Raw genomic sequence first — 22176 nt, forward strand, 5'->3', positions numbered from 1 at the left:
CCCTGAACATCTAAATAATAACCTGAGCTACAGACTCCCAGATAGTCATTCAGCTGAAATCATGTACTGGCATTCACGATGCTGCAAGCACACACTCTCCCAACAATGCAACAAACGAAAGAACAGCTTTAAATACAACTACAACGTTTTCATGCTAATTATGTATAGACTATGCCATTCATAGTTTTTTTAATCTTCAGTGTTTAGTGTTTTTTCTTTTATAATGTCCTGATGAAGGTTTTCATAAGCCGAAACTAGTCGTCTTTTACTACTAAACCCTCTTTTTTTTTTTTTTTTTTTTTTTTACCTGGCTCTCGGTTTAAGTTATTCAACTCTAATTTACAATATGTATTTCAACTGAGTCAATGAATCATCATACATCTATAGCCTTACTTCAAGAAAACACTGAGGAGGATAGGACTAAGGATCAACAGGTTAGTCTTTCTAAAACGTTGCAAATTCCACGCTATCTTTCCTAAATTTATTTCCTTTAAAGAGAATATAGCAACAGAACGGGGGGGGGGGGGGGGGGGGGAGTCCATCATAAAGCTAAATCAGGCCTACTGGTTGAAAGAATATCTGATAAAAAAAAGTACTCTCTCTTTTCTGTTTACCAAAAAAAGAACTTTAGCTCAAATACTAGAAGAATCTTTAGATAATGAGAGTTGGCATATATTTAATATGAACTGTGAATCTCAAGAAGCCAATAAAGTAAATTTCAAACATTAAAATGAATACAAAATAATAGGAACTTATCAAAACTCCACATCAACTTTGACAAAGTCGTAATTAACAAATCTTCTCACACTTTCAGACGAAGAAAAAAGCATCCTTAGTAGAGGTCTAAATTTCATTGCTTCTCCAAAATTTATCCCAAAAGAATCACTCCTTACCAAAATAGAAAAAGCTACTTCATTCCTCCCTTCACAAGATGCCAAACTTCTGCATATTGATTCCATCTATATTATCAATAATGCAAAACCACCCGCAGATAACATTACTTGTTGGCAAATACCTGTTGGATTTCTGCTCAAGACATGGACTGGTTATTACTAACACCATGTTCCAACATAAAAATGTGCACAAATTCATATAGGCAAGGAATAACAAAGTCTCATTGACTATGTTATTGTTGATAGTGATGTTTGAGTGTACAGAGGATTTGCAATTGGAAGTGATCACTATTTAGTCTTGAGCAAGATAAAATTGAATTTCATATTGAAAAGAATAACATGTAAGAAAGTTTTAAAGTGAATAAAAGTTGAGCAGCTCTCAGATGTGAACTGTAGACTAAAATACACAAAGATTATTGAAAAAAAAATGAAGAAGAGTTTGAGAACAGGAATCAATAAAATAGAACACTCAATTAAGATTGCAAGTTTGCAATTAAAATCACTGCCCAGTTTTTCACTATACACATTTCAAAGACAAGTTATCCAAAAAAACGTTAGCCTTACTAACCCATTGCATCAAGTCTAGTTACTTTAGATTCTATATACAAGCAAAATCATGGTCTGGCGATGGGTAATCCTTTATCCCCTGTTCTAGCAAATATTTACTTGGAGGATTTTGAAGCCAAGGCTATCTCTTCCTTTGCTTTAACACCTAAAGTTTGGAAACATTATGTGAATGAAATTTTCCTCATTTGGAGCCATGGACATGATCCCCTAATGGATTTCCTGGAATATCTCAATAGCCGACATCCAAGTATAAAGTTCACAGCAGAGCTTGAAACTGATAGTTCCCTGCCTTTTCTTGATGTAAAACTGATCCGCTCTTCTGGTATACTTAAAATTTCGATGTATAGAAAGCCTACACATACCAACAGATATCTTCATAGTAAGTCCCATCACTTTCCCCCCCCCCCCCAAAAAAAAAAAAAACTTGGAATAATTTCTACCTTGGGACATAAAGCTTGCTCTCTTCTTGATGACCAAAATGAACTTCAAAAAGAAATCAACTATCTCAAAACCACTTTCATAAGTAATGGATATTCTGAAAGAATTATTGAAAAATTTCTTATTAATCTGTTTAGTCATCACACAGAAGAAATAAATACATACATAAGTTCAGTTTCATAAAAATTAGCCAAGGTTATAAAAAAATACAATATCAGAACTTTGTTCACTCCACTTTTCCAAAAATCCACTCCTTAATAAGTCACCCAAAACCTTATCATCATTCTTAAATATCCTGGTGTGTACAAAATATGGTATGATTGTGATATTCCTTATTTTGGCCAGACGAACAAATCTATTGAATTATGTATGGAGGAACACTGCTTACAAAGACAGCGAGCCAGTGCCTTATCAAGCACTATCATTTTCTCTGCTGATTCTAATGATGAAAACCCAAGTCACACAGTCTACTGGAACAGATCTACTAACATCTTTCGTTGCCATGATGAATTAGAGAGAAAAAATCTAGGGAAATCATCCTCAACCCTGAACATCTAAATAATAACTTGAGCTACAACCTCCCAGATAGTCATTCAGCTGTAATCTGGCGTTCATGTGATGCTGCAAGCACGCACTTTCCCAACAATGCAACAAACGAAAGAACAGCTTTAAATACAACTACGTTTTCATGCTAATTATGTATAGACTATGTTGTTCATAGTTTTTTTTAACCTTCAGTGTTTAGTGTTTTTTCTTTTATAATGTCACCTGATGAAGGCTGTTATAAGCCGAAACTAGTCGTGTTTTACTACTAAACCCTCTTTTTTACCTAACTCTCAGTTTATGTCATTCAATTCTATTTTACAACACACACACACACACGTGTAAATATACAAACTAATAGACAAAACATTAAAGACTAACAAAGGTTAATCACACAATTGGTGTACACGAACCTCAGGACCTTAGCTACTGTTGCAACAGGTATATGCTAATCTTATTTCTGGATAATGGTGAAGACCACATTTGCAGCAAAAATTTGCCAAAATTCACGTAAGGACTCTTCTGTATCATAATGTTGGACCCATTTGTTATTTAGTTATTTTGAAAAATAATCAACTGATTTGGGGTATTACAGAAAAGAAAGTTGGTAGATTATTGAGGTAATTTTGATTGCAAAAAAAACTGAGCCTTGTTGAGCTCCCTCCTCTCAGATGTAAGGTTGGCAGAGAGTGGTTAGAACTCTGACTCAGAAAGCTAAATTGGATAAAAGTTCTTGATAAAATGAGGTAGGTACTCTGAGATTAAATTGGTTTATTATGATTCCCCCAAGGACTGAAAGGATCTATTTGTTTGTATATAGGACTCATCAAGGATCTATTTGTTTGTACATAAGATGAAAAAACAGTTTCTGAAAAAAAACTGCTACTTCCATATGAGATTGGCTAAATCACCTTCAATGAAAAAAGTCCAAACAATGATCCATTCCATTGTGACGAGAATCAAAACCAGGTCTTTTCTTAGGGGGGGTGTAAGGTGCTATCATTTTTCCAACTGTGTAGACACTTTATGACTGTGTTCCAAATCTCCAAGCAGTGTCACTCCAGTTTTCCATATCAAGGAAAGCATCAATACTATGTATTTGTTTTACGAAGGCATCTAGATGACTAATGATTGAACGATGGAAACCGTGTTCCCACGGAAAAAAAATCTGTTTTATTATTATTATTATTCAGGCCTCTTCAGAAACTATAAAATAAAAGAATTAACCATCATTATTTCCATTGCACTGCCAACTAGCCAAGTGCTATAAAACGACAGTCCAAGGGAACTTTTGGATATGGACATTGGAAAGGCAATCATAACTGTCTTTTATCGGGCTTCTGAAAATATGTTCAAGAAATTCCCAATTCTGTTCAATAGATAAAGTTTTAGAGCCATGGAGAAAGATGAATAGCCTGTTACAATCTTCCAAAATGTTTGAAGATAACAAAATTTGATATTTTTCTGCTTTGCTTTTGGATCAGGAATTCTTGGGGAGAGGTGAGAAGATATTGCTTGTGCACCTGGTTCTAACAGGGATTCTGTTCTTATATACAGCATAAATTTTCCATTAATGAAAGGAGAGTATTTCAAATACTCTGTGAGACTATATCATGAATCCAATGTACTGAGAAGGTGAGATAATGTGCTTTCATTGATGCGAGTTTCAGAATGTTAAATATAAAGGTAGAATGAAATTTAATTTTCCCAATTTAGTTAAATTTTTCATTCTATATTTTAAATGGCACAAATACATTCATGCTAAGACTGACTGTCACAGCACAGCTCTGTATCCATCAAAGGTGTCAGTAAAAATACCCAGTCTGTGTTTGAGCATACCAAAAATGGAAAGATGAAAATCAGATTCAAAAAAATCAAGACCAAGCAGAACACTCCATAAAGAGGCAAAGAGGAGATTTACTAACAGTAGCAACAACACCTGGTGATGAACACTCTTACACTGAAAAGGCAACTATACAGAAAGTATCAAAGAGCACCTAAACATATTACTTTGCCAACTGTGCATGAATACATAATCTCCAAATCATTTGATCTGCTTCAAATCTCCTTTAGCGAATAAGAGATCAAAATGTATATACTTCACCCTGCAATTACACCAAAAATGATTTCACTATACAAGAACCCATTAGTTAAAATAAAAAGAATGTGCACCCTCAGTGAATCAAGGAGTTACAGTAGTATCCCCCCCCCCCCATCTGCAGTCAATCCCGGTCTGAAGATATTAAATTAAATTAAAAAAAGTCCAGAAATAAACAATTTATAATTACATCGACGAAGTGGATATTAGATCCAACATTATTTCACAGCCAAATGCTTATAATAAACTATTAAAGTTTGTAAGTTGACCTCGAGAGTTTGAGAATACAATCCAGTATACCCAAGTTGCCTTATCTATTTAAGTCAAATAGTGCAAGCTAAGACAACTCAAGGATGCCAAGGATTGTATTCTCATAAGCTCTCTCAGATCAACTTTCGAAACTAATAATTTCTACAAACATTCGGCTTTGAAATCATGTTGGATCTAATATTCACTGTGCCTGTGTAATTTTACATCACCAAAATGAAGTCTTATGGCTCTTTCTTTTAGTAATAGACAATTTTCGGCTGATCCCAGAGGTAGTCCAAAACCAGGACGACGCGTTGCAAAGGTGGAAAAGCTACATGCACCTTGCAGCAATTAGGAATATCTGAAATTGCATGTGATTATCAGTAGTTCTCAGATCGACTGTCACAGTGCTTTTGTTCAAGTAATCTTTATTTTACTTAATAATGGTCCCAAAGCTCAAGTGCAGTGATGGTGGCAATTCAGATATGCCTTAAAAATGCATGCTGAGGTTACTAAGATTCCATTCACATAACTTTATTATAGTATGCTGTTATAATTATTCTATTTTATTATTAGTTACTGTGCCTAATCCAGGCAGATCCAGAAAAATTAAATAAAAGCATTTCTACAAGAGAAATGTAGATTGTGTCAAAACATGGTATCAAACCATCTTGCTGAAGTATAAGCCAGTGTGCTTTTGCATGCAGGAGATATACATAAAGCCCAGAGATGATCCCACATCATAAAATATCACTTTCATCTGCAAGGACAGGATGGGTAATGAAACTGCCATAGGTAAGCACCATCCTTTTGGGCAAACAACTCTTCAAGAAAGTCTTACTCAACACAAATAGAGGAAGCCAATATCTGCCTCTTAGTAGAATGTCTGATCACAATAACCTGCATTTATTTAACTCCTGCAGTAGATATCTCAGAGGATGACCTTGAGCTCATATTGCAGTTCCCAGCCATAACATTCTGTGGGATTATGCTCATACTAATACCAAATACCAAATTATCAAGGTTCATAGCAGTCTATGCCCAATGATAATTGCTAACCCCTTTCATATACCTAATGAAGGGGGTTACTTTCATTGCTACTGCCACAATCTGGTCCCTCATTTTTCCTTTTGTTTAAGTGGGAATTGATAACTTACATAGGAGTAATTATCCCATCTCATTTACTCTTTTGTATAAGGCTGTTTGGCCAAGTAACTTGGTATCTTATTTAGGGTTCCCATAATGTTTTATTAAAATCTAAAACATTCTGAAATTTCTACTTAAAAATCCCAGGACATTTTGTAAAAAAAAAAGTAAAAAATAAAACTATTATATATGTTACACTTTAAATTAAATACTGCCATAAACATACATTACCATTAAATCCACTGTAAAAAGGATTCTTAGAAGAGGTGCTTAAAGGTCAAAGCTGTATAACCGAGAGTAGACCTCAACGTAAACTTGAAATGAATACAGAGAACCGACCAGAGCTTCTGACCTAATGTCCAATCCTCACCTACTCGTGGTGCACCCTGTTGGGTATCTACCTGGATACTGAATGAATGAGGATGGGCTGGCAATTTGGGATTTAGCCGACCAAATTGTATTCTTATTGGTTAAACCAAAATAAAAAAAAAATTGATGGAACAACATGACAAAATTTCATGCCGGCTGGGGTATCACCCGGTTAAACAAGGCCGCCATTGTTTTCGCCAGGCAACCAGGGCGAACAGCGAAAAATCAGCTACTGGAACAAATCTGAAAACACACTCCAACTCAATATCACCAGAGTTAAAGATCGGTACTATTAACATAAGAAGTCTGAATGACAAAGAAATGGAGCTAGCTGATGAATTGGATAAGCACCAGATCGACATAATAGGGGTGACAAACAAAACAGACAAAAACTGGTGAGATCTTTCTGAACAATATATACAAAATGTTATATTCAGGCAATAACAATCAAAGAAAAGGAGTAGACAGAGTATTCAACACAAAATACGAGGCTAATCTTCTTGAATGGCAGTCACTCTCAAGTAGAGTAATGTGGGCAAATATGAGAATGGGGAACTGGACAATGAGACTTATTTGTGCCTATGGTCCCACAGAAGGTTCTACTAAGGTAGACGTGCAGGAATTTTTTGATGCTTTACAAAAAGCAACTGGCACAATGAAAAAGGAAAACTTGGTGCTTGTTGGTGATCTAAATAGCAGAGTAAGAAATAATTGTGAAAAAAAGAAATATTTTGGGAAAATTTGATGAAAAGAGCAAAGCTAATCATAATGGCAATTATCTGTTGGATTTCTGCTCAGGACATGGACTGGTTATTACTAACACAATGTTCCAACATAGAAATGTGCACAAATTCACATGGATAGAAGAGGCTAGGAATAAGAAGTCTCATTTACTATGTTATTGTTGATAGTGATGTTTTCTCCCTGCTGCAGGACACCAGAATGTACAGAGGATTTGAAATTGGAAGTGATCACTATTTAGTCTTGAGCAGGATGAAATTTAATTTCATATTGAAAAGAATAACATGTAAGAAAGTTTTAAAGCGAATAAAAGTTGAGCAGCTCTCGGATGTGAACTGTACACTAAAATACACAAAGATTATTGAAGAAAAAATGAAAGAGTTTGAGAACAGGAATCAAACCTTGGAGATTCAGTGGCAAACTATGAGAAAAACAATGACTGATTCTGCCAGAGAGGCATGTGGTGAGGTTGTCTGCAAGGATAAAAAAAAAAAAATCAGAGCTCAATGTTGGACACAGGAAGTTAAAGAAGCAGTGAAGGAAAAGAAGAAATCATATCAAAATTCCTGTCAAATATGTCAGCTTGTGCTCTTAGAGAATATAGAGACAAATGTAAGAAAGCTAAACACTGTGTAAAAACTAGCTAAAAGTCATGGGAGGACTCTGGCAAGAATATAGAAAAGAAATATGAAGAAGGTGGCAAAATATTCTGGAGGTTGTTGAAGAAGCTTAAGAATGGAGGAAAGAGTGCTGTAAAAGGAGTTAGAGATGATAAAAGTGACATGAAAACAGGAGAAAAAGACATCCTTGAAGTATGGAGTAATTACTTTGAAAAAATGCTAAATGAAACAAACAGTGATGACAACACAGTGGTAAAAAACACTGACCAGGCATGCAGTCAGGAATACATATCCACTTGAAGCAGAAAAAGCCCTCAAAGGCTTGAAATGTGGAGAGGAAGCAGGAGTAGATGATATTCAACCAGAAATGCTGAAGTATGGTGGTATAAGAGTCTTAAAGTGGCTACACTGCATAGTTCAGAAAGCCTGGACAGAGAGACGAATTCCCGACGATTGGAGTAGAGCTCTCATAGTACCCATATATAGAAAGGGAAATAAAACTGAATTTGAGAATTACAGAGGTATTTCCCTACTGAGTGTTCTAGGAAAGATCTATGCAAGTATACTTGAGAAATGGTTGAGAAGAATTGTGGAAGAAAAGCTTGGTGAAGAACAAGCTGGATTCAGGCCAAATAGAGGCTGTCAGGATCAGATCTTCACTTTACGACAAATAGTCGAGAAAGCATGGGAATATAACAAAGATCTGTTTTAAGTTTTGTCGATTTGGAAAAGGCATATGACAAGGTGCCAAGAGAGAAGCTACAGTTATATGGTGTCGATGAGGCATTATATCACGTAATTCTTAGTCTTTATTTGAGTTGTAAGTCAGCAGTTAGAATTACTTAGAAGTACTTCAAGATGGTTTAATGTTAAATCTGGTGTGAGACAAGGATGTACATTATCCCCTCTGTCATTCATTATCTATATGGATCAGATTATAAAGGAAACTGGTATTGAACATGATATCAAAATTGGAGATGTTAATGTCAGCTCTTTGCTTTATGCAGATGATGTTATACTTCTAAATAAATCCGCTACAAGTCTGCAAGATTCTCTGACTAAATTGAATAACTGTTGTAATAGATATGGTATGAAGGTCAGCATTAAAAAGACAATGAAAATAGACAGAATCATTGAAAATGTCAACTGTGTTGTGAATGGAGAACCTGTGGAACAAGTAAAGCATTTCAGCTACATAGGCACGATTTTTAGTGAAGATGGTAAATTAAATATGGAAATAGACAACAGAATCAGCAAAGCTGGTATGGTGGGAAGTCAATTGAATAAATTCATATGAAATATAAGAGAGAAATTAGTCAGAATACTAAATTAGCTGAAAGTATACATGACAGTGTTCAAACCAGTTTTAACTTATGGATCTGAGAGCTGGGTCAGAAATAAAACACTTGACCAAAGACTAGAGACCGCAGATATGAGAGTCCTGAGAAAGATTATAGGTGTGAAGAGAACGGCATCAATGGCAATATCATATTAAAAACGAGGATATTAGGAAAGAAGTTGACATTGTCAGCATCCAGGAATGCGTTAGCAGAGCTAATCTCAGGTGATATGGTCACTTAAACAGAATGGGCAAGGAAAGATTAGCAAAACAGGTGTTCTCTGCCAGGTTGGGAAGAAAATGACCCAGAGGAAGACCAAGATATAGGTGGATTGATACGGTACAAAGTGCCTGAGACGATAGAAATATAAGATCTGATAATGTTGGAGTCTTGACAAATAACAGACTGATCTGGAAGAAAATTGTAGATAGGAAGTTAGTAATGATGTAATTTATTTCATGTAGTACTATCATATCCTGTATACCCCTTGAGGGTACATGTCAGGAATTTGATGATGATTTAATTAGAAAAATATGTATCAGATTTATAGACCTGTTCAAGAATTTTTTTCTTTTGATCCCAGAATTTTATACCCTGCTTTGTAAAATGAGCAAACACTTCACACCATTTATCACTGACACTTTGATCCTTCTGTTCACTCCACACTTCAAATGTGCTTTCACAATATTTTTTCACACATACAATCTCATCAAATAAGTCTTCTTCGTTCATAGTAAAACTTGGTGACACTATCTGCATGAATATGTAGCTTTCTTGTATGTTCTTCCAAGTCACAGGATCCTTTCCCTTCAAATTAATCCAATCCATAGACTGAAGAGGTGTGAGAAATGGTGTACACCACTCCTGAACATATTCAATACAGGTGCAGTAAAAATCTACTGCATAGCTTTCAAACTTTTCAACTGTTATATGTCCTTTTTACAATTCTTGCAACTGTTTTCTCAATAGTAGTTGTAAGAAACTTTTCTGTCTTCCTACAATTTAACCTTCCCACCAGTTTGTTTCATCCTTCATTTCAATTACTGTTATATCTTGCTTTTCAATACATTTAATGGTATCATAAAAGGTTTTTATATGGCTGGCAAGGAAATGCAGGAGTGAATTGAATGTGGATTTTCAAAGAAATTTTTGAGACTGATGGGCCATTTATCAATAAAAAGAAAATATGACTTCAATGAATAGAACATGTCAATAACTCTGTGGATTGCAGGCTCTCTCTCAAAAGAGAGAGCTATCTTGTCTTGCTGATACTCAAAACAGTTTTATATTCTGTCTTTGTGAATTCACAAAATGATTTAAGTTCCTCAACTCGTACACAATATATGTGGAAATGTTGGTAAATCTTGTTAATTATAAACTGAAGATCGATAGGTAAGCAATCTGTAGCAGTCTGCACAGCATTCTGTATCACATGTGCAGGGCAACCAATTCTAATTAAATTGTTCACAGTGTTTTCTTGCATTTTTAAGTACAGATTATTCTTTTCCCTTTCTCTTCTTTCCATCAAAGTATGCATTTGTATTATCTTCAAATACAGAAATAACCTTTTTCAGGAGATCTAACTTCTGTAACACTTCCAGCACACAATAAAATAAAAGTTCTGAAGTTTCACCACCTAAATTCACAAACTCCAACACATTCACCTTCACACCTTTTTCTGGATGATAGTATCTAATGACTAGAGGCACTAATTTCTTGTCAAAGGTTTGATGAATCGATTAGTACTGATATAAACAAACTTCTTTTAGCTCTTACTCAATGTGCTTTGTCAATAATAGCGCAATAACATTGGTTATTATTGCCTTGCACTTTTTTTGTGAACATCTGAATTTATTGATGAAAATTTTTTTCACGATGGTTGTTGTGCAGTCCATGCAGTTAAAGCTGTGGTTATGCATCGCTGTATGATACGTGAAGGTTGCTTCCTGTGCTGCCAGTGATAACACTTTTCCCCTTCCACCCTTGCTTTTCGCAATTAAAAAATTATTTATACTGCAGATGGAAGCCTTACTTTGAACAGCAGCTTTATGTTTTTTCTTTTCACATGGTTGATTACGTCTGACCGACCACCATCCAAAACGCAAACTTTACACTTACATAAAGTACATTCCACATTTCCATGTAACCTTTAATGAAAGGAAATTTTCTTCTAATATTATCATTAATACTGCACTTACGTTTTGGCATTACAGAGGTAGAAAATGATAAAAATTATAACATGCAAAGTACTGATCTAGTAAGATACTGTTATAACAAAAGCATGGGAAAAAAGAACATCACCATTAGTTACTATTAGTTAGTTATATTATTTATAATAGACTTTTGGAATTAACTCCGGACATTTTTATAAAAAACAGGACTGTCGCGGAATGAATGGGCTTTTGGAATTAACTCGGGATTTGTTTAAGGAGAAGAAAATAACCGACTTTCAAGTGTGCGCATGTGTGTGTGTCTATATCATCTTAAATCAATAGCAAAATATTTGAGTGATTAAGTAAAAATCATCTTATTTAATGATTTTTATATAGATTAGAACTGAAAGATAAGACTGTGTAGAGAATCCAAATGTACAATAAACCCCCATGATTAAATGATTTTACTGTTGCTAAATGCTGTAACATTTTTGCATTATCGTTGACTGACAACCCATAGCTGGATGTATATATCAAGACAACAGCTATGAGTTCTCATATCTTGTTTTTATGCTGAATATTAATACTGGTCAGGCACTCCCTACCTATGCAAGACTAGAATATTTCAACCAATAATATAATCACACAAGCTCTGAAATTTTTTTTTTTTAAACTCACAACGTTTGTAGTTGCAGTAACAAAGTGAAAAATGAATCAACAATTATATATTTTTGAAGAGTAAATACCAGGAAATTTTGTGCACCAATAGCAAGTTTACACATTAGTCCAGTGGCAGTCAAATTTGGTGACTCGATATCATTGCTCTCAACAATTCCACAGAAAGGCTGGCTAAATTCAAGGTAAATAACTGACAAACTCCAGCAGTGGAAGACACTTCACATCCATTTTAATATGTTACCCAAACTCTCCATTATACTTCTCAATCTTTAAAGAAAACAAAATAAAATTTTATTTACTGTTTTTTTTTTTTCCAATAAATTTTTCAAATTCATATAAAGAAAATTAGTATAACATCAAACATCCCCACTTTGAAACTAATTTCATTAAAAGTGATAATGTACTTTTCAGTAAAATCTTTTTCTTGTGATTTTTTTTTTATATGATTGTCTTAGCATTAATTAAGAAAGCAATTTACCAACATGATGGAAAAGTGGTTAGCATATCAAATCCCTCCAACCCATGATTGTTTATAAATGTCTTTAGGTGGCGAATGAATTTCATCACCTGGCACAAAACCACCCTACTTAGTGAAGCCTGAAGTGGTTAGAAAAAAGTTTGTTTGTTCACTAGAGCAAGTTCATGGGATTATCTAACCCTTGGCCAATCTTATAGTAAAATGCTACTATAAGACTTATACTACAGCCAACAGGCTTTTGTAGAGGGTTTATTTCGAGAAAAGAAAAAAAAAACAGTATCTTCTAAGTTATTCTGTTTGTTAAACCTGACATTGGAAAAGTTTAGATAAAACTATTTTAATTGCTGATTAAATCTCAACTACATAAATTACATACCTGAATCTCAAACACATCATCCTCTGTGGCCAAAATTCGCAAATCACTATTTGCAAATACAACTCTCGTTTGTCCAGCTGAAGGATGTGAACTGAATGTAGTTAACTGCAGAATATCTTGTGCTGTATTTGGACCAAGTAACCTAAATTAAATGATTAAGAAAAACAAAAAAATTAGAACTGCATTTGTATTAAGTCAACAAGATCAAAATGAAGAGGAATATATTACTTGTTTAACTGTCAAACCAGCATCACTGAGAAATGCATCAGAAGAGCCTAACGTTAAAACTTAAGGGTATCACAATGTGGTTCAAGTTCTTTAGAAAACAATGGTGTTCATTACTGCTCTACTGTAAAATATGTCTAAATTTTTAAAACAGATTCATCTCAAAATACTCTGTGATGTCTGCAGTATTGTGCATATGTGAGACTTAATGTACACTATTATGAATATAAACTGAATAGTTCAGTCTTGTAGAGTATCATCCTGTGTTGTGCCTACATGAATGTGTTAACTGTTAGTTTTCTGCATTATGTATAATGCAGCCGTTTCTTTTTTTAAATTATGTTATTAATGCATGTGACTACACTCAGTATCTGCCCTCATTGAAGCAGTGATGAAGATGCGATTCTGGCAGATATATGACACAAAGAGTAATTTATATACAACAATAACAAACAGAATGGTGGAAGTAGTGCACACAGTAGTCAGCACTTTGGGTAAGTAACTGAATTCATGACAAGGGCAGGTGATCTCTGTAAAATGCACAAGGTACCATTGGCATATTATTACTTCTCCAATGAACTAAAACAAATAGAAAAAGGCAATCCTGCATGCAATGTGTGAGAAAACAATGCATACAACAGTACAAGTGCTTATAATGCCATGGAATGTTAGTGATCTCAATTAAAATGAAACAATCAAGCTGGTGTCTGATCACTTCAACCCTCTCTCTAGTAAATTTGTTTAAAGGCTAAAATTTCACTGCATGAAAAGGCACTGCAAGCTTTCAAATCTACAAATATTAATAAAATATTATTAAATTTGTTGTGACATTCATGAAATATATCCCATGCTGTATCACAATCTTTTTAAGCTCATTGGCATTCTCGGTTCCACCAAGGCTGTAGATGGAGTGAAAATTGGGATGATGTTTTTGGAACTGCTGTGGTTGCAGCATGGATAAAACAATCTCTGACTTACTTTGCTGCTTCATTAATAAGTATTTGGTTGACTGTTTCATTATTAAATTTTGCAGACGGAAAAATGTATTCCACTCAGCCTAGTCCATTTTCCACATGGGCTGAGTGGAATACATTTTTCCACAATTCATAGTGCAGATCTCTTAATTTTCGTATTGCCAAAACACCTTTATGGGCAGGTACATTATCCTGAAGAAAGGTGATTTTTTCTTCTTCTGCAAACTGGATCTTTCTTAATGAATTTTTTCGTCATCTGCTTAAAAGATTGGAATAATATTCCCTGGTTATTGTTTTACCCTTTTCAAGATAATTAATAAAAAAAAAACGTCTTTAAGCACCCCAAAATACTAATGCCATGACCTTGTCTTCGTTGGCACTGAACAACTGGCTTCTGTCCACTGTTTGGATTCTGGTGTATACTGGTGAATCCAAGTCTCATCCATAGTAATAAAGACACAAAATCAGTTTTATTTTTGTTAAAATGCTGCAAGCACTGTTCAAAGATTTTCATGCAAGTGCGGTTTTTTTTTTTTTTTTTTTTTTTTTTTTTTTTTTTTTTTTTTTTTTTTTTAAATCAGCGTGGCACCCATCTTGTACAAAGCTTTTTCGTTTGCAATTCTTCATGGAACTATTTTTGGAGGAGGTGCAATACATTGAGTGATTGATGCACTCAACAGAGAAACAGTCATGATAGTAAAGTTCAGATGTGGTGAAAATATTAAATGGCAAGAATAGACATGTCAGTTTGAGCTGCTGTTGACTTTTTTTTTCCACTGTTACCTTTTCAGCATAAGACAATCTCAGAGCGGGTGTGATGAGGTGCCTAACTTTCTTTTTGCACCCTGATATGTTCTGTTCAGTTCCCCCCCCCCCCTCTTCCATATACACTGGTGTATGCTGGGTGATCTCCCTGACAGCTTACACATTCAGCTTTCTTGACAGATTAAGACTACCATGCTCTTTAGTACCACATTGGGGACAGAGCCATGAGAGGTAGTTCTGCATGTCTGTATATCTGGCATTTCAAGCAGAGCTAATCTCAGGTGATATGGCCAAATAAACAGAATGGCAGGGAAAAGACAGAGGAAGACCAAGATATAGGTGGATTGATGTAGTGAAAAGTGCTTTAGAATACAGAAATATAAGATCTGATAATGTTGGGGTCTTGACAGGTAACAGATTGATTTGGAGGAAAATAGGAATTTAGGTGGTGATGTAAGTTTTTCATGTAATACTATCATATCCTGTACATCCCCTTGAGGATACATGTCAGGAATTTGATGATATTGTCTTGAAATAAATCAATGTTTTGTAAAAATTTGTAATGCAATTACAAAAGTTAAAAATGTAATGCAATTTGTTCGAGTCCAATAACATCTGCTTAAGTTTATAGGGTTAGGTAGGCAAGTAAAAATGTCATTTCTCTCTCAGGTGAAGCACTCATACTACATCAGAATAAGACTAAAAGACAGGTGTTGCATTTCCCACATATAGGTGAGTCATTAGCCCTTCAGCAAAGATGCCCTACTTATAGCAACAGACAAAGGTTAGCGGTTTCTCTTTCCTAAGCAAATATACTTGGTTTAAATAATTCCATGAAATTTCTTCCACCGATCCAGCTTCCGTAAGTCGGATAACTCTCAAAAAAGTAACTGCATTTCCTGAGACATTGGAATATCTATTTATTCCAGTATACTTGGAATACCTATTTATACCTATTTTTGGCACTGCAAACACATTACTGGAGCAATACCTCAAAAGCTGTAGTGAAAGAAGTTTCACATTACTGAAACACATTACTCATGACTCAAGAGTTGCAGGGCACTATAAAAATGTATTTTAACAATACAATATGGTCTGAAGAAGTAAGAGAAGAGAGAAGTAACATTGGCACATGACATTAAATTTTCATCCATTGTGCTTGGTCTCACAAAGGTAACTTTTTCAAATGTCACACCTGAATTCAGCCACTAAAGAATCTGGAATTTTTATTGAACCATTGACTTATTATACACCCAAAAGCACCTCAACAATCTGAATTCACTGACGATTAAAGATTCCGATGGCAGTCTCGGATCATCTTTAGCAGGAATACCGACTCCATGCCAAAAATAATATACACCGAAACTGACAGTAGTCTACACCAGTGGGCTGCCCAATGCTTTTACTGCCATGAGAATGATCATAGAAGGAGAGAACGTAAAACTAGCTGACACCATTACAAATAAAAACAGACTAGAAAATCAGATGCCAAAAAATCCTTCCAAAAAGAACAGGATAATCCCAGACAAAAAACCCAAACACACTCCGTCAAACACAGTGGATTCTAAATCAAGAGATGACAAAATTTCACCTTTGGAAAAAACCTTCCATGTGCCAGTTCCTAGCAGTATTAATGAAAGACGACAAACTATATGAAAGCACCATAGCAAATTACAGAAGTACAAGAAACAAAAGCACCACCTATCCTGGAAAACAATTAACAAAAAAAAGCCAAAACATAACAGCACATTAGCAAAACAAAATTGCTCTGAAAGAACTTGGAGGGGAATATGGCATCAATGTCATAAGATAAAAGTATAAGAAACATCCATTAGCCCATCTGCCCAGTGCAAAAAAAAATAGACATTGTTCTGTCAATTTCCTTCATACAACAAAAATTACACACCAATAAATTGGTCAATTAGATTTATTAGTTGAGATCAACCCAAAGAAGATACATTACAGATTCCCAAATCCTATTTCTTGTAGCTCTAACATTATTGGTGAATATATAACAGAACCTGGGTCGAGTTCCTCATTTTTTAAGTATTGCAGTACCAAGGCAGATCTCACAAACCAAGGGTTGTAATTTGCTATTGTCCTAAACAATTATAATCTTATCTATATTTTTTTTACTCATCTTCAAACTAATTTCTCAATAACCATAAAAGATGAAAATAGACATCGTTACCGATGTCTCTACCAGGCGTTCCTTGTGAATGCCATCATTCAATAAAGAGGAAGTGATCTGAACTTCAATTCTATATCTACTATGAAAATCTCATAAATATGTTGGAAAGGATATTTCCCTTTGATACAGCAGATACTGACCTTTGCTTGGACACATGCTCAATCCACAGACATTAATATAAATGAATATTAAAAAAAATTTTCAAGACTTGATGGCACTGATTCAATATAGCTCTAACCAATTTCCTTTACAGGAAGTAGGTAAGGCCGATTTAGCCCTATTTAACTTTTGGAGACTGAGGGGACAGTTCAATCTCCACCAGAGGCCAATTAGAGATAGCTGGTCTGAGATTATCAAAAACAATATCCAGCATCTGATGAAGAGAGGCAGGTGGAAAGTCCTGCCATCTCATGGTCCCTAGTCCTAACAGTATATATTTATTGTCTGAGATAGTGTCGATCTACTTCCTGAGTTAGTAGATCGACTAACTCAGGAAGCGGTTGAAGAAAGAATTAGAAAATGTTCCTCTAGTTGGTGACTAGAATTGAACATAGGTCATTCTTTTGGTTAGTACTGTGGAGTTCAAACACCTTGTCCAGTGAACTACACAGGCTAATATTAAAATTTTAATTGTATTTAACTGTATTTTTTTAATAACATTATGTTAAGGTTCATGTTGCATATTAGTCAGGTGTCATCTCCAACTCCCAACTCTTGGCATGATTTCGTGTGAAACCTACTATTATCTGTTGTACCACCATTAAATTTGCTACTGCATCAAAGAGAGACAGTAAAGCAATAATTGCATTTTTCAAAGAATCTGAAAGTGATCTAAAAGATACTAGCAAATGTTTTACTACCCCATAAGAATTATCTACTCCATAGAATGTGCCTAAAATAGAAGAGCAATTTTTAGGTCTTTCTTTATGAATGGATTGTTGAGGTGTTTGCTCCAAACCTTTGTAAATAACACATTTCACATTTTCTTTCAGCATTTCACGTTTTAGAAAAAGAATTTCGACAAAGATGTTACCAACATTCTAGCACACTTCTCCATAAATGTCTGAAATACTCTGGAGCAGTAAATTTGTAAATCCAATGTCGAATATAGATACAGTAAACAAATATACATATATCTTTTCTCCTATTCAGTACAGAACCAAAATTTCTTTTGACTATTTGAGGAGGATATTAAAGATGCTTAAATATGAACTTATTTGAAAGCATTTAAATCTGTTGTGTGCCATTAAAAATGTCCTGAAAATGATAAATGTTCAGCTCAAAACAGAGAGTCCTGACGCTCTGGTTTGAGCTGAATATTTATCATTTTTCATGGATTGTGAGACCAACCAAAATTAACTTGTATTGATTTTAGAAGCAGACCTAAGACAGCTTATCTTATAAATTCTTTAATATGATTCACTCCTTCAATCGTAAACACCTGTAGAAGAAACATCAAAATGTAAAGATTTTTTTTTCAGTGTGTGTTCATCTGTTTTTATTTATAATATCTGTAAAAGAATAGGTATTATAGGAAACTATCACTACCACATATACTGTTTTCTATTTCTCAATAAGAAAAGTGTGCCATATAGTAGAATAAGAAACAGTAAGACTTCAGAAAATAGCAGATAAAGTCTCATCGTTGGAAATATTTATTTTCTAATTATCAAAGAATAAAGAAATAAAAATGGGGTGTTTTTCACACTTATTAACCCATTGGCAGAGCTAAATTGTTAGCAGTTCATATATCTTCAAGATTTTTGGAAGCTAAAGGGTTTAAAGCAATATGGTAATTATGTAACAAGTGATCAAAGAATATACAAATTTTAAGAGGATATCTGTTTATTTAATTTCCTCATTAAATAAGTAGACAAAGAAGATAAGTAACTTATTTAGAATTAAAAGTTTATTACCTTTGTAATATTGCTGGAGGATTAGGATGTCTTCCACCACTTGTGTACATATGCCACGTGTGATTGCTCAGTGCCTGCCTATAGCCACGCAAGCGTGTTCTATGAATTCTTGATGACAATGCAGTTTGCGGATCACCATGTCTCATTAACAGTGGATGTGTTGTTGAGACAACACCAGGTGCTGGTGGAATAGTTGGCGCTAAAGCACAATTAAAAGAAAGCCATCTTCAAATCAGTGAATTCTTTCTGACACCAATAACTCATAATATTATTTTAATATCTTATGCAGCTAACTACAATTTTTTTCTTCTCAAATTAAAAAACATTCATTTTTTAGAATCCAAGACAAACATGAATCGAATTAATTTTCTAATTATAGAAATTAAATGCAATCACTATATTCATCTTCATTCAAGCTTTTCTTTGGAATGTGTAATTTATTTCATAGCAGTACTGAGGTTTACTTAATAACAGCATAAATAAATAAAATAACCTACAAGAATCAGATTTACAACTCACCCTTAAGTAGATATGAAAATCCAGCCAATTTTTTTTTTTTTTTTAAACTGATTACTGAATGTTTAAATTATGGTTTCTCGCAGATATACAATATGAAACAACAGACATTATCACACTGATTTTATTATCTCTTTCTGTTTCAGTTTATAAGTGAAGTCCATACAACATGAATACATGAACACACACACACCAACTGCCTTAAGAAGCTTTGGCAAACAATGTGAATTCAAGAACCTCTATATGCAGGTAGTCCGGTGGGGAAGATGCTTCATGTACAAAGTGTTTGCCTGCACTTTGGTAAAGGATTACAAACAGATTTATTATAATTTATCAGAAATGGGTGGATAATAAATATGTTCTCAGAAAGAAGCATATCACTGTAATATACATAAATATTTTTAAAGAAGAAGCGAATGAGATGGATAAAGGGAATGGTACTGACTCTGCAAGATTTTTGCAATGCTGTATACAACAAGACACTAGAGGAAATTGTATGACCACGAATATGAAAGCTGATGATATGGATGCAAGTGAGGAGAGCCTATGAATGGATACTAAACAGTAGTATATGGAGAAACTATACTGGTGTCCAAAAGCTAACAACAAACACCATTTTTACATGAAAAAATTTTCATGACTAGAACCAGATGTGGAAATAAATTCATTGGCAGCATACTAATAAATTATATTACACAAAAAAGGTGTTTTAAATTTCATACAAATTGACGTACAGTGCTTACAGAAAACCATGCAGACAGACATTTCAGTATGGAATATGTCCACCCCAAACTGTGATGCAGCTCTCAACAACAAAGTACCAAGTGATTCAGGAGTTCTTAAAGTAAACTGCCCACTCATCGTTCAGAGCAAGGAATAAGATGTTGTTTTCTGGAGGGGACGCAATTGGGAGCAGCAATGCATCTCCCTATTATTTTATCCAAAATGTATTCTATGGGGGGGGAGGGAGATATGGGGGCTTTCTGGGCACTTGATTTGATTAATATCCATGGTCTCCAGAATCATCTCCACTGCTTATGTACAATGTGGTGTTGCATTGTTGTCCATAAAAATGAATTCTTCACCTACAGCATTGAAGACCTTTGTTGCAATATCATTCACGAGTTACAGTCCCTTTATCCAGCACTTGTAACTCAGTGTGTCTATTAAGCATAATGTCTCCCCACACCATGACCAATAAATGCCATATCTATCCCTTTCAGAACATTTTTGTAATACCATTACAAAAAAGTATCTCGAGCAGTATCAGTATCACGAGAGGAAAGACTAAAACAACTCATAAAAAAGGGTGCATTAGCCCACTGGTACCTTGTGCAATTTTTTTATGGCTATAAAACCACTGAAAACATGCTCTATGATGAGTTATGGATAAAGGTATGCAAACTACAGGCTTTCAGACATGTAAAGCCTACCTGTTGCAGACATTTTACCACAGTTTGTCGACATATCCACATACCTTTGCTTGAATGGAGTCAATATGCAAGCTGACTTGCAATGATGCATTGATTACATTTTGCTGTTATAACCAAAAATCTGTCTTCGTGCTCCACAGGAGAGCAAGGGTGATCTCTTAGCAAAGATCAGAAATAAATTCCATTGGTTTGAAATTCTGCAGTTTTTGACATTTCCAATAATTCTTCCAACACATCTAGATGATATCTTCATTACACATTACAAGACACCTGAGTTTGCAACATTATTCCTTCACAAAAAGAGCTTCCTTCAAACACAATCCACTTAGCACGGCCTGTTAACTTCTATCCTATTGATTTCTACCATGTGAAACCTTTTAGTGCACGATTCAAAAATTTGAATGTATATCTGCTTCTACTCAAAATGATCAGTTATACAAATGACCACAAGCTGATTTGTCTGAATTTGCAGTTATAATTTTCAGAAATAGTGTTCATCCTTAGGTTTTGGACAACAGTGTATCATTTACCTGATTGGGTCCACTGCTGTTTAATTGGGTTTGAAGAAAAATATTTAGCTATTTTGTAATGATACAAAATTAAGTAGCATAATATTAAGCTAATCAAGAGATGTAGAGCACTTGAAGGATGTCTTATACACGTTGCTGGCAAAAGACAACAGGTGAATATTTAATATGGAAAAGTGTAAAGTAATACATTTTGGGGTGAGAAGGCTAATGCCTTTTTCTTATTACTGTTCAGGACCTCCACAGAGTCACAAGACACATTGCAGGAGACCTATGTTACATAACACAAAGTCTGCCATGCCATTCCATAAACTAGTCCACTGTTCAGCTCCTGCTATCCTATCAGGCAATGCATTCCATGGTCTATTCATTTTTCACAAAAAAATTTCTTGCCTTACCAGAGATGGCCCATTATCCATGCTCCAATAATATCTCACCATTGTTCCACTCCTTTTTCACACATTATTATAGGGAGACTTTCAGAGAACAGCCAGGTTAATTGGAGCTGTCAGTTCTTCAGAGTATGTTCTCTTAAAACATAGAGAAATCACATTAAGACCATTGACTTATTGACAGAGCATGTAGTATTTGAAGCATGCTACTCATTCACTAAGTTTTGAATCCTCTCATTCCTCTAGCAGCAAAGCCTATTTTTCCAGGATGAAATATTACAAAAAAAAGTAATAAACAATTCCAGTGTCACTTGTGTTGATCACCCCACCCCCCCCATTTTCATCTAAGAATCCCATTCTTCCACAATAATTCTTCCTTTTCCTACTGATCAAATAACAAAAGAAGTCCTTAAGATTTTCCTAGAATTGGTGAAATGATCTCTTCTATTCCAGATGTATCTTCATTACAATGCTCAAACTTCCTGGCCTAAATTTCTCATGCAACTACTCTCCTCTATTAATACTTGTTACATAATCTTCTTCATCTG

The 22176-nt window shown here is 34.6% G+C and overlaps 1 protein-coding gene across 1 annotated transcript in view; it reads right to left on the reverse strand.

The window, feature by feature from the left end:
* HUWE1 (HECT, UBA and WWE domain containing E3 ubiquitin protein ligase 1) overlaps positions 1–22176 on the reverse strand; it is a 1068888-nt gene that overhangs the window by 490139 nt on the left and 556573 nt on the right. The window contains exons 57-58 of the mRNA XM_090396304.1: positions 18761–18959; positions 12690–12831 (exon numbers count right to left, since the gene is read on the reverse strand). Coding sequence (XP_090252430.1) covers positions 12690–12831; positions 18761–18959 — 341 coding nt within the window. The remainder of the gene's footprint in view (positions 1–12689; positions 12832–18760; positions 18960–22176) is intronic.

Source organism: Typopeltis vanoorti, chromosome 1, assembly GCF_054136105.1.
Source record: "Typopeltis vanoorti isolate ZY-2024b chromosome 1, IOZ_Tvanoo_1.0, whole genome shotgun sequence".
Classification (NCBI taxonomy): domain Eukaryota; kingdom Metazoa; phylum Arthropoda; class Arachnida; order Uropygi; family Thelyphonidae; genus Typopeltis; species Typopeltis vanoorti.